We start from the raw sequence: 12,363 nt of genomic DNA on the forward strand, positions 1-12,363 counted from the left end.
GCATGCGCCTGTGCGTTTCTTTGATCGTGCAAGGAACCTGGTGTGAATTCACATTGAAGCAAGCTTTTGCTTGCTCAGAACTTCAGCGTTCATCTCAGCAATGTTTACTGCCACAAAAGGGGGCAGATGGATGATATAAAGGTGAGGGTGAGGATATAATTTGCCTCAAGGGCAGCTTGGGCAGGCATGACTGTGACAGCCAAGGGAGCACACACTGCCCACAGGTGTTCCATCCTGCCTAGCCTTGACATTAGCAAGAATACTCTGTCACAGCAAAACATAGAGAACCAGAGGCACTCAGTTACATGCAAGCCTTTAATGATCTCTAAAAGGTGATTTTTTTTCTTAGCTTCAGAACTGTAACTCTGACTGGGAGATGTTGGCAACCTGTGGCAGCTGAAGATAGACCGAGTTCCAGAAGGTCACAAACCGGGATCTCAGGTCCTGCTTCACAGAGTTCTTGTTCATCTTGTTGTTGATATCCAGGTAGTATTTGCCGTTCTTGGTGTAGGCTGGCCAGGAAACAGGCACATCTGAATTGCCTTTGTTGGGGTCACTGGGGAAAAAGGAGGCACAGAAGCTCAGTTTTGAAGGTTTTGGCACGAACCCTCTGTGTTCAAGTGAGGCTTTAATTGAGAGAAAAGAGAGAATCTGACAGTGAGACAAGCAATAGAGAGTTCTGTCTGCCACAAGTGAGTTGATGACCTGCAGTCTCCTCCCTCCATCCCCATTGGCATCATCCCAGCTTCACATAGGGACTTAACTTCTGTGTAAACATCAGGATTCAGGAATAAGAAATAGAGACATGGAACACCCTGATTTTGAGAATGATCCTGAAAATGTACTGGACAAAATCAGCAGTCAAGATGGTTGCATCAAGCCCCAAATGTGGAATGGAAATCACTCACCCAGTCGTGGCAAAATTGGTCCAGTAAGCAATCATGGCCTTTGAGACAGTCCTGTGCTTGGCCTTGTAGCCCAGGGGGGTGGCAAAGGGCTTCCCAAACACGTACTGCAGGTCATCAGCATGGTCTGCCCCGACCCAACTGGGGTACACAGGCATGCGGGATGGCTCGGAGAACACGTAGCTGTAGGTCTTGCCACTCCTGGGAAAGAAAAGAGCCTGGCTGAGCAGCTGCAAGGGGACAGCAGAGCCCTCTTAACCCACTCCTCAGCCCCCCAGGTTGGCTCTGGGCTCCTGGCAGGGCTGAGCTGCTCACTTGGCATTCTGCAGGTGCAGGTCCAGTGCCTTCTGTGTGGGGATCAGGAAGATGTAGTCAGTCATCAGCTCCACCACTGTCTTCTTCATGACCTCCTGCGAGGGTTTGTCACCCCAGCTCTGTGTGTAGATGTTGTAGGTGGCACTGGCTCCAGCCTCTCCCCTGTCCACAGTGAGGCCTTTGACCAATTTGTACACCTCATCTCTGGAACGACAAATGGTATCATTAATTACTGAGCAGCAGCTTCAGGTAGGGCAGGGCTCTTGCCTGCTCCTTTCTCTTGGAGCCTCTGGTGTGGCCTGGGCACCCAGGCCCACAGTGACATCCTGTTTTGAAGGCCATGCCTTGTCCACTCAAGTCTAACTCTTTGGGGTTTGGGAGCTGCATTAAGAGCAGGTGTCTCCTGTTGAGGCTTCAAAGGGCACGTGTCACTCACGCAGTGACTTTCACCAGCGGGCGGTTGATGGCGGGTAAATCCACACCGGCAAAGAAGTGCCCGTCCATGTCATTGACCCCGGCCACGTAGTCGATGTCGGCAGCGTTGGCAAAGAGCTTCTCTGGCACGTCTGGGAGGAAATCCCCATCAACCACAGGAGAGAGGGCGAGGGTGTGCACCAGGGGCACTGCAGGAGACAACAGTGGAGTCTGTTAGGTGGTCAGTTACCACCACCTAACACCAGGTGTGTGGTCTGCCATATCCCCTGACTCGAAGAGCTCAAGAAAGAACAGGCTGAGGTGAATGACAGCTTGAGCAGTGACTTCAGTATGAGCAGGTCAACCAGATGCGGTGTAAACCTCATGGCTATGGCTGAAGGAGAAGCGCAGGAGATCTGCCTGGCAAACACCACCTGGTAACATCCACAGGTCCTCTCCTCCTGTAAATCCCTTCCCAAAAAGCCCAGCCAAATATAGGAAAGAGCTGAACTCATCCCACCTCCCCATGCTGTCTGATTGTCAGGACAACCAGCCACAGAATGTGCAGTTGCACAGCAGTGTTTTGGCCACTCTCTCTTCTGACAAAGGCTAAACGCTGTGGTTTGTGACCAGGAGAATCTTCTTAAGAAAGGAATCTCCCACCAGCACAAAAGCAGCAGCGTTCCTACACTCCACCCAGCGACTCAAATAGAAATAGCAGGGATGTGATCGTTTTTGTTTGTTTGTTTACAAGTTGTTTTCAGGGATTGCTATTGCTGCTTTCACAGAACAGGAACCCCAAGCAGTTGCTCTGAGGTCATAGCAGGGCCACTGGGTAATTCCTCTGCCACTGCTGCCATTGCGTACTGGGCAGTGTACTCCAGATGCAATGAGCATCTACCTGCAGAAAGGCAGATACAAGAGCTGTCATTAATGTCGCTTTCCTGAAGGGCATAAGCTCTGCTTCAACACTCCTGGAAATTGCTCTAGAGTCCTGCCAAGAGCCTGGGGAACCCAAGGTGGCCAAGGGACAACATCATGGGCTGGGGGACTTACTGGGCAGGTTGGTGAGCTGCAGGTGGTAGGCAAGGGTCAAGGCTTTGGGGTCAGAGCTGCGCAGGCAGTTGGCCAAGATGGTGGTGTTGTGTGTGGAGCAGCCCAACTTTTCTCCAAGCTGCAGGAGAAGAGAGAGAGAAACATCCTAGCCTGAGCTCCCAAAGCCAGGGGTTATTCTTACAGAGGCAGAGCTGTGGGGCTGTTTCAATTTCAAAGCAGCAACTTCCCACAGCTCTGCTGGGCACAGCTCCTGCCCAATCCCTTCCTAGCCATGCCCTCCTCGAGGGAATTCCTCCTTTGGTTTTTCTAGTTTTCCAGGCATGACTTGCCCATTACCTTTTTGGCCCAGAGGAGCGGGTCCCTCTGGACAGCCCAGCTGCACAGCCCGACACCACTCTGGCTGATGGCTCTCTTGAACAGGCCCTTGTTCTTTGGGGACAGCGTCTGGGGGCAAAACGGAAACAAGAGGGCTTTGGGTACAAACTCCTGAAGAGACCATGGCCTGCCACAACCCACCAATCACCTCCCAGCTTGTGCACCCAGCCTGGGGAAGCTGCCAGGTGGTGTGGTGTTCACCAGTGTCAGGAGTTCAAGTCAAAAAGTGAGACATTGAGATGAGGAGCGGAGGAGGGGGATGTGGAAAGTAAAGGCTGTTTCTTCACAGGACATGTGGCTGCAATGGTGGGGCTGATGAAGCTGCAGAAGGAGGAGCAGGTACCAAGCACTGAGGCTGAGCATTGCTATCCTGGCCAGGGCAGCACATTAATGAGGCAGCAGGTGGGGAGGAAAGCAGGGGAGTGTCAAGGGGTCCCTCTCTCCGACTGACAGAGAAGGGGCTCTGATCAGAACCAACAAGGATCATTCACCTGCAGGGAGACACTGGTGGCACCGGCCGATTCCCCAAAGATGGTGATGTTGTCTGGGTCACCCCCAAAAGCCTTGATGTTCCTCTTCACCCAGGCAATGGCCATGTGCTGGTCCTTGAGCCCGTAGTTCCCTGAGGGACAGAGATCACCCCGGCCCCAGTGAGCAGGAGCAGGGCAAAGCTGCCAAACTGGGCACCCTGGACAGGGCCCCCGAGAGGGATGAGCCGTGGTACCTGGCAGGTTTTCGTCCCCGGTGCTCAGGAAGCCCAGCGGCCCCAGGCGGTAGTTGACGGTCACCACGATGACGTTGCCCCGCACGGCGATCTCCTCCCCATCATACAGGTAGTTGTCCAGGAAATTGGCTCCCTGGCTGCCTCCGACCAGGAAAGCGCCGCCGTAAATATAAACCATCACAGGCAGCTTGGTAGAGACTGGGAGGAGAGGAACAGGAGCGGAGTGAGCCCCCACTGAGCTGGAAGGTGCTGCCCCTGCATCCCCTCAAACCCTCCCCTGATGCTCTGCAAGCAAATCTTTGCTCTGCTCAAGAGGCTCACCCTCCCAACAGGGTGAAGGTGAGGGACCTTGTCTGACACACTTCCCACCTTTGCCCCTGAAAATCACTGCTCAGCACCTGCCCACCACGGAACACAACTGCTGAGAGGGGCTCCAGCACAATCTGTGCACACAAGGCAGGTGGGAATGTCCTGCCCAGGTGCCTGCCCAGCACATACTCTGTTTCTTCCCTTGAGGGATCCAGATGTTCAGGTAGAGACAGTCCTCACTCCCACGGACATCAGTCTGTGTCAGCATCATCTGCATGCAGCGTGGTTTGAATTCTTTTGCTTCCAGAGTTCCTAAGAGGAGAAAGGGAAGACAGCGTGTCCTCGTTCAGGGCATCAACTCCATTCTCTGCTTGCAAGGTGTCTGCTCAGCCATCCTTTCCTCTCTGAGTCCAGTGCGGTGGCAGCAAAGCCTCCCCAGCCATTGTGACCAGCCTGAGTAACAAACATGTTGCACCATTTCCCCAGGTACGATTTTAAAGAGGGGGAAGAGAAAGTAAAACCCCAAACCAAATACATTCAAAGTTAGATCTTACCATCCCAGCCAGGATGAGATTCAGGGTCTTCCAGTCTCTTTGTGGGGGCAGCAAAGGGAATCCCTCTGAAGATGTCAACGTAGCTCCCAAACAGTCCCAGCTTCTTATTCTCACCTTTCACAAATCCTCCCTCGGTGAGCACCACACCCAGCTACAGATGACACCATGGAGGAGAGAAAATCCATTGTTCTGTCTTTCATTAGTTTGGTTTCCCACATTGCCACATATTCACATCCCACCCTCTCCATCTCTTGGTCCCTTGTCGAAAGCCCACAGGTGCCAGTGGAGCTGTGCCTGTACAGGTGTCCTGCAGGTGCCCTTTGGAGCAGACGGGCAGCAGCAATTCCCCCACAGTCCCAAAGACAAATGGCAGAAGGAGAAAACCTTCAGCCTTAGGGTGCAAACCCAGCCTTTGTACTTACGGTCGCAGCGCACGCTACCCCGAGGTAGGAGCACAGGGCCAAGGCCAGGATGTGCCAGCGAGCCATGGTGAGCGCTGAGTAGACAATCCCAGCTGGAGAGCTGTGCTTATATAGCCAGGGGTGCAGGTGTGTGCCAATGCCATGGGCCAGGCTTGGCTCGGAGCTGAAGCAGGGCAGCCTCCACAGCCTTGTCCTTCAGTAGCCTAAGGTCAGTTCATGGCTGAGGTAGGAGGGCATGGCTGTGTGAGAGCCATGCAGGTGCTCCTTGTGTGGGCTGGAGGCCAAACCAAAGGAATTGCTCAGTCCAAGAAAATTACAGAGGACTTAAACCAAATGGGGTCTTGAGAAGCCTCATCCATGCATGCGGGGCTAAAATCATATTAAGCTATGCAGTAGAACATAGTATCAATAATCTATAAGAAGCCTTGCACTTGTAACACACTGGGGAATGTAAAAGATTCAAAATTACAGCAAGTCTTAAAGCTGATTCCATCCAACTGCAGCCTGATTGCTCATTGAGTTCACACATAGTCCAGAATTTCTCTCTCCATTACATTGCCACATCTATCCGAAGGCTTAATGTTTCCTTTCCCCTCCTCTGTGTGTGGCTCATGGTAGCTGCTCTTTGTCATCTTCACTGCTTGTTGTGTTTGTCAGACAAAGGAGGGAATGGACAAACAGTACAGTGGATAGAAGCAATAACTTTGAAATTTCTCTCTAATGGAAAACTCATCTGTCAGTGTGCAATACTTTCCCACATTTAATCCCAGAGCTAGTAGAACATCTGTTGATAAGAGAAGCAGATAAGGAAAGGATTCATGTGCATTTTATGGTGAAATGAGAGTCTTCATTGGAACATGCAAGAATGGAGTTTGTGTTCCAGATTTCTAAAAAAGGACTCAGCTAGGTGAGCAATGAGTTGATTTAACTTTGGCCCATACTCCCTTGATCACACACTGGTACCGTAAAAGACTGTCATGGCAGCACTGAAGAAAGGAAATTTAAATTTAAATAAACCCCAAAGCTTCAAAACAACATCCATTTGCACACTGACAGAGGAGCTCTACCCTGGGTGGCAGAACACCCTCCAGCACTCGGGACTGATGTGTATGAAATGTGTTGAAAGGCTTCTCCCTCTGCATTTGCTCTCCTGGAGCACCTGCAGCTACTCAGTGGGTTAGGGGCAAAGCAAGAGAGAACTGCAGGTACCAACTCAATCTGGAAATTTCTTTTTCTTTAAAAAGTGCCAGTGAAGGTTAACAATGAGAAAATGAAAGATGTTTCTTGTGGGAGACTGTTCTTCTGGCAAAGTCAGTTGTGGCCAGGAGGACACAGGAACACATGGCATCAATCCTTGGAAACCCTGCCCTTGGCTCCAGCCCCTTGGAAGCAGGCAGGAGGATGGTTCTACTGCAGGGGCTCTCTGACCCTGGCTCTCCCCAGGGGTGGGCTCCCCTGTTGGGAAAGATGAAACAGGAAAACCTTATAAATGTGATTGCCTGGCAAAAGATTTTGAGAATATGGAAACTATAAGTGAGATTGAAATGAAAGCCATTTTGGAGATACCAAACCTTAGTTACTGAAGGACTGGAAAACAATAGTATGGCCAGCTGAAAGTAATCCCCTCTGAATTGAGCAGTTCCCTCTGTTTGCAGACAGCTGCAAGGGTCAGAGCAGACCCTACTAGCTTGGCAGAAGGGTCCAAAGAGTAGTTTTTCAGGTTTGAAATGTAACACAGTGTGGTAATGTAATGATTCTTAGAGGCTGTGTGTAAATGCTATAGAATTTGTATCTTGTATTAAATTGGTTAGTGAAAATTAGAATATTCAGCACAGAAGATTTACTGTATGGTAATGGGAACCTCGCTCTCTTACTTTTATTCTCTTACTCTCTTACCTTTCTTTTTACTATTGCTCTCACTCTTCTGCTTGCTCTCTTGTTCTCTTGCTCTTACGGGTCTGCTCCGAGCTGTGGCTGGCAGCTCCAAGCAGGGCCCTTGCACCCAGAGCCTTTGCAATAAACCTCAAGTTCCAAGACCTGGCTTCAGAGATCTCTCATCTCTGTCCATACCAACTGTCCTACCCCTCGACGCTCCTACACTCCCCATCCTCCAGCCTCTCTGCCTTGAGAACCTGGACACACACCCCAGGGTCCCATCCCCTGTGACACCCCCTGCTCTCCTCCCACCTTCCACAGCACGGCCCCAGTGTCCCACACCAGCCCTGGCTTCTCCACATCAGCCAGGCCTGTGAGGCAGCTCCAGCATGGCTGAGCCCCCCCTGCTCTCCCCACACAGTACCAGGACCTGGACAGGCCAGGTCTAGTGTATGGTGTATGGATGGGGACATGTGGTGGACAAAGTTTGTGAATACTTGTGCTCCTTGTCCAGCCCTGCTCAGAGCTGCAGCTCCTCAGCCCAATCCAACCCAACCTCTGCCCTAAAATCAGTGGGCAACCAGCACCCCCATGGATTTATTCTGCCCTATCTGTTCCTGAGCAATGTCAGTGCATGAAAAACAGGTCGGGACTGGTTTGCATTAACCTGTTGCAGCTGTAGATCTCTAGGATCTGATTGGCAGTAGCAGGAACCTTGATGGTAACACAGGGAAATTCAGAGGACAGGCCAGGATTGGGGCTGTCCTGCCAGGGCTCACAGGGACAATGAGGGAAAACAATACCAGGGCCAATAGCTGGCTGAGCAAGGAGAGACTGGACCCCAGCTGCCAGCAGCTTCCCTGGGACATGGGGGTGTCACAGCCAGGGGAACACACATTGCCCCCACAATGGGTGTCCTTTACTGCCTGACCTTAATGTTGGCAAGAAAACCCTGTCATGGCAAACAAAATGAGAACCTGAGTCACTCAGTTACACATGAGCCTTTAATGAATTAACTTCAAAGGGTTCAGAACTGTAACTCTGACTGGGAGATGTTGGCAACCTGTGGCAGCTGAAGATAGACCGAGTTCCAGAAATTCACATACTCAGACCTCAGGTCCTGCTTCACAGAGTTCTTGCTCATCTTGTTGTTGATATCCAGGTAGTATTTGCTGTTCTTGGTGTAGGCTGGCCAGGAAACAGGCACGTCTGAATTGCCTTTGTTGGGGTCACTGGGGAAAAAGGAGGCACAGAAGCTCAGTTTTATCAGGGCAGCTTGGGGATGCAGTTTAAGTGCATGACGATGCAGAGTGTTTGACAGTGGGACAAGCAATAGGAGTTCTGCCTGCCATGAGTGAGTTGATGACCTGCAGTCTCCTCCCTCCATTCCCACTGGCATCATCCCTGGCTCCACTCAGGGGCTTAGGTCCTGCCTGAACACCAGGATTCAGGAGTGAACCTCATCAAGCGAAAGCAGACATTATAAGTCATGAAAATGCCTCTGTCCTCCCCAGGTGTGCTATGGATGAGGAGAACCCAGAGTAAACTCCAGTCCTGTGAGACACAGACCCCAGCTCAAAACAGAGACAGAAAACTTCTGGGAATAATCCTGAGAAGTTACTGGACAAAACTAGCAGCCTGAAATGCTTCATCAAACCACAAATCACTCACCCAGTCGTGGCAAAATTGGTCCAGTAAGCAATCATGGCCTTTGAGACAGTCCTGTGCTTGGCCTTGTAGCCCAGGGGGGTGGCAAAGGGCTTCCCAAACACGTACTGCAGGTCATCAGCATGGTCTGCCCCGACCCAGCTGGGGTACACAGGCATGCGGGATGGCTCGGAGAACACGTAGCTGTAGGTCTTGCCACTCCTGGGAAAGAAAAGAGCCTGGCTGAGCAGCTGCAAGGGGACAGCAGAGCCCTCTTAACCCACTCCTCAGCCCCCCAGGTTGGCTCTGGGCTCCTGGCAGGGCTGAGCTGCTCACTTGGCATTCTGCAGGTGCAGGTCCAGTGCCTTCTGTGTGGGGATCAGGAAGATGTAGTCAGTCATCAGCTCCACCACTGTCTTCTTCATGACCTCCTGCGAGGGTTTGTCACCCCAGCTCTGTGTGTAGATGTTGTAGGTGGCACTGGCTCCAGCCTCTCCCCTGTCCACAGTGAGGCCTTTGACCAATTTGTACACCTCATCTCTGGAACGACAAATGGTATCATTAATTACTGAGCAGCAGCTTCAGGTAGGGCAGGGCTCTTGCCTGCTCCTTTCTCTTGGAGCCTCTGGTGTGGCCTGGGCACCCAGGCCCACAGTGACATCCTGTTTTGAAGGCCATGCCTTGTCCACTCAAGTCTAACTCTTTGGGGTTTGGGAGCTGCATTAAGAGCAGGTGTCTCCTGTTGAGGATTCAAAGGGCACGTGTCACTCACGCAGTGACTTTCACCAGCGGGCGGTTGATGGCGGGTAAATCCACACCGGCAAAGAAGTGCCCGTCCATGTCATTGACCCCGGCCACGTAGTCGATGTCGGCAGCGTTGGCAAAGAGCTTCTCTGGCACGTCTGGGAGGAAATCCCCATCAACCACAGGAGAGAGGGCGAGGGTGTGCACCAGGGGCACTGCAGGAGACAACAGTGGAGTCTGTTAGGTGGTCAGTTACCACTGTGTGTGGTCTGCCATATCCCAAGAATAGGCTTAGGTCGCAGTGTTCTTCTGGTGCAATATGCATTGGTTTACAGAAATGTGACTGCAAGAGTTGTCATTAATGTCTTTTTTTCTGAAGGGCACAAAGACCACCTCAGCAATCCTGGCAGCTGACCCAGTGTCCTGGGTTTGGGTAGCCCAGGGTGGCTGATGGAAGACATCGTGCGCTGGGGGACTTACTGGGCAGGTTGGTGAGCTGCAGGTGGTAGGCAAGGGTCAAGGCTTTGGGGTCAGAGCTGCGCAGGCAGTTGGCCAAGATGGTGGTGTTGTGTGTGGAGCAGCCCAACTTTTCTCCAAGCTGCAGGAGAAGAGAGAGAGAAACATCCTAGCCTGAGCTCCCAAAGCCAGGGGTTATTCTTACAGAGGCAGAGCTGTGGGGCTGTTTCAATTTCAAAGCAGCAACTTCCCACAGCTCTGCTGGGCACAGCTCCTGCCCAATCCCTTCCTAGCCATGCCCTCCTCGAGGGAATTCCTCCTTTGGTTTTTCTAGTTTTCCAGGCATGACTTGCCCATTACCTTTTTGGCCCAGAGGAGCGGGTCCCTCTGGACAGCCCAGCTGCACAGCCCGACACCACTCTGGCTGATGGCTCTCTTGAACAGGCCCTTGTTCTTTGGGGACAGCGTCTGGGGGCAAAACGGAAACAAGAGGGCTCTGGGTACAAACTCCTGAAGAGACCATGGCCTGCCACAACCCACCAATCACCTCCCAGCTTGTGCACCCAGCCTGGGGAAGCTGCCAGGTGGTGTGGTGTTCACCAGTGTCAGGAGTTCAAGTCAAAAAGTGAGACATTGAGATGAGGAGCGGAGGAGGGGGATGTGGAAAGTAAAGGCTGTTTCTTCACAGGACATGTGGCTGCAATGGTGGGGCTGATGAAGCTGCAGAAGGAGGAGCAGGTACCAAGCACTGAGGCTGAGCATTGCTATCCTGGCCAGGGCAGCACATTAATGAGGCAGCAGGTGGGGAGGAAAGCAGGGGAGTGTCAAGGGGTCCCTCTCTCCGACTGACAGAGAAGGGGCTCTGATCAGAACCAACAAGGATCATTCACCTGCAGGGAGACACTGGTGGCACCGGCCGATTCCCCAAAGATGGTGATGTTGTCTGGGTCACCCCCAAAAGCCTTGATGTTCCTCTTCACCCAGGCAATGGCCATGTGCTGGTCCTTGAGCCCGTAGTTCCCTGAGGGACAGAGATCACCCCGGCCCCAGTGAGCAGGAGCAGGGCAAAGCTGCCAAACTGGGCACCCTGGACAGGGCCCCCGAGAGGGATGAGCCGTGGTACCTGGCAGGTTTTCGTCCCCGGTGCTCAGGAAGCCCAGCGGCCCCAGGCGGTAGTTGACGGTCACCACGATGACGTTGCCCCGCACGGCGATCTCCTCCCCATCATACAGGTAGTTGTCCAGGAAATTGGCTCCCTGGCTGCCTCCGACCAGGAAAGCGCCGCCGTAAATATAAACCATCACAGGCAGCTTGGTAGAGACTGGGAGGAGAGGAACAGGAGCGGAGTGAGCCCCCACTGAGCTGGAAGGTGCTGCCCCTGCATCCCCTCACCCCCTCCCTTGATGCTCTGCAAGCAAATCTTTGCTCTGCTCAAGAGGCTCACCCTCCCAACAGGGTGAAGGTGAGGGACCTTGTCTGACACACTTCCCACCTTTGCCCCTGAAAATCACTGCTCAGCACCTGCCCACCACGGAACACAACTGCTGAGAGGGGCTCCAGCACAATCTGTGCACACAAGGCAGGTGGGAATGTCCTGCCCAGGTGCCTGCCCAGCACATACTCTGTTTCTTCCCTTGAGGGATCCAGATGTTCAGGTAGAGACAGTCCTCACTCCCACGGACATCAGTCTGTGTCAGCATCATCTGCATGCAGCGTGGTTTGAATTCTTTTGCTTCCAGAGTTCCTAAGAGGAGAAAGGGAAGACAGCGTGTCCTCGTTCAGGGCATCAGCTCCATTCTCTGCTTGCAAGGTGTCTGCTCAGCCATCCTTTCCTCTCTGAGTCCAGTGCGGTGGCAGCAAAGCCTCCCCAGCCATTGTGACCAGCCTGAGTAACAAACATGTTGCACCATTTCCCCAGGTACGATTTTAAAGAGGGGGAAGAGAAAGTAAAACCCCAAACCAAATACATTCAAAGTTAGATCTTACCATCCCAGCCAGGATGAGGTTCAGGGTCTTGCAGAGTCTTTGTGGGGGCAGCAAAGGGAATCCCTCTGAAGATGTCAACGTAGCTCCCAAACAGTCCCAGCTTCTTATTCTCACCTTTCACAAATCCTCCCTCGGTGAGCACCACACCCAGCTACAGATGACACCATGGAGGAGAGAAAATCCATTGTTCTGTCTTTCATTAGTTTGGTTTCCCACATTGCCACATATTCACATCCCACCCTCTCCATCTCTTGGTCCCTTGTCGAAAGCCCACAGGTGCCAGTGGAGCTGTGCCTGTACAGGTGTCCTGCAGGTGCCCTTTGGAGCAGACGGGCAGCAGCAATTCCCCCACAGTCCCAAAGACAAATGGCAGAAGGAGAAAACCTTCAGCCTTAGGGTGCAAACCCAGCCTTTGTACTTACGGTCGCAGCGCACGCTACCCCGAGGTAGGAGCACAGGGCCAAGGCCAGGATGTGCCAGCGAGCCATGGTGAGCGCTGAGTAGACAATCCCAGCTGGAGAGCTGTGCTTATATAGCCAGGGGTGCAGGTGTGTGCCAATGCCATGGGCCAGGCTTGGCTC

At 52.6% G+C, this 12,363-nt stretch overlaps 2 protein-coding genes across 3 annotated transcripts; both read right to left on the minus strand.

Annotated features, from left to right (window-relative positions):
* Positions 1 to 296: 296 nt before the first annotated feature.
* LOC134051759 (bile salt-activated lipase-like) lies at positions 297 to 6,542 on the minus strand. The gene is made up of 11 exons (XM_062505729.1): positions 5,075 to 6,542; positions 4,653 to 4,803; positions 4,288 to 4,410; positions 3,790 to 3,987; positions 3,557 to 3,687; positions 3,027 to 3,134; positions 2,691 to 2,808; positions 1,657 to 1,843; positions 1,221 to 1,424; positions 909 to 1,106; positions 297 to 556 (listed from the first exon to the last, which is right to left on the minus strand). The coding sequence occupies exons 1-11, from the start codon at positions 5,138 to 5,140 to the stop codon at positions 352 to 354; spliced, it is 1,689 nt and encodes a 562-aa protein (XP_062361713.1). The 5' UTR covers positions 5,141 to 6,542; the 3' UTR covers positions 297 to 351.
* Positions 6,543 to 7,934: 1,392 nt separating this feature from the next.
* LOC134051734 (bile salt-activated lipase-like) lies at positions 7,935 to 12,334 on the minus strand. Of its 2 annotated transcripts, XM_062505697.1 has the most exons (11): positions 12,205 to 12,334; positions 11,783 to 11,933; positions 11,418 to 11,540; positions 10,920 to 11,117; positions 10,687 to 10,817; positions 10,157 to 10,264; positions 9,821 to 9,938; positions 9,369 to 9,555; positions 8,933 to 9,136; positions 8,621 to 8,818; positions 7,935 to 8,181 (listed from the first exon to the last, which is right to left on the minus strand). In XM_062505697.1, the coding sequence occupies exons 1-11, from the start codon at positions 12,268 to 12,270 to the stop codon at positions 7,977 to 7,979; spliced, it is 1,689 nt and encodes a 562-aa protein (XP_062361681.1). In that variant the 5' UTR covers positions 12,271 to 12,334; the 3' UTR covers positions 7,935 to 7,976. The 2 variants fall into 2 exon arrangements, with proteins under 2 accessions (XP_062361681.1, XP_062361682.1); XM_062505698.1 differs by lacking the exon at positions 12,205 to 12,334 and having other exon boundaries at positions 11,418 to 11,681; positions 11,783 to 11,899.
* Positions 12,335 to 12,363: the final 29 nt, after the last annotated feature.

Source organism: Cinclus cinclus, chromosome 19 (genome assembly GCF_963662255.1).
Source record: "Cinclus cinclus chromosome 19, bCinCin1.1, whole genome shotgun sequence".
NCBI lineage: Eukaryota > Metazoa > Chordata > Aves > Passeriformes > Cinclidae > Cinclus > Cinclus cinclus.

Bases quoted from the DNA above. Each gene is read 5' to 3' on its own strand.
- LOC134051734 (XM_062505697.1), bottom strand. From the start codon at position 12,270: ATGGCTCGCTGGCACATCCTGGCCTTGGCCCTGTGCTCCTACCTCGGG. The intron at 10,818-10,919 runs GTACCACGGCTC...TCTGTCCCTCAG, and splicing joins CGGGGACGAAAACCTGCCAG to GGAACTACGGGCTCAAGGAC. The intron at 10,265-10,686 runs GTGAATGATCCT...TTTTGCCCCCAG, and splicing joins CCACCAGTGTCTCCCTGCAG to ACGCTGTCCCCAAAGAACAA.
- LOC134051759 (XM_062505729.1), bottom strand. From the start codon at position 5,140: ATGGCTCGCTGGCACATCCTGGCCTTGGCCCTGTGCTCCTACCTCGGG. The intron at 1,844-2,690 runs GTAAGTCCCCCA...TGTCTCCTGCAG, and splicing joins GCAGCTCACCAACCTGCCCA to TGCCCCTGGTGCACACCCTC. The intron at 557-908 runs GTGAGTGATTTC...CTTTTTCCCCAG, and splicing joins ACCAATTTTGCCACGACTGG to TGACCCCAACAAAGGCAATT.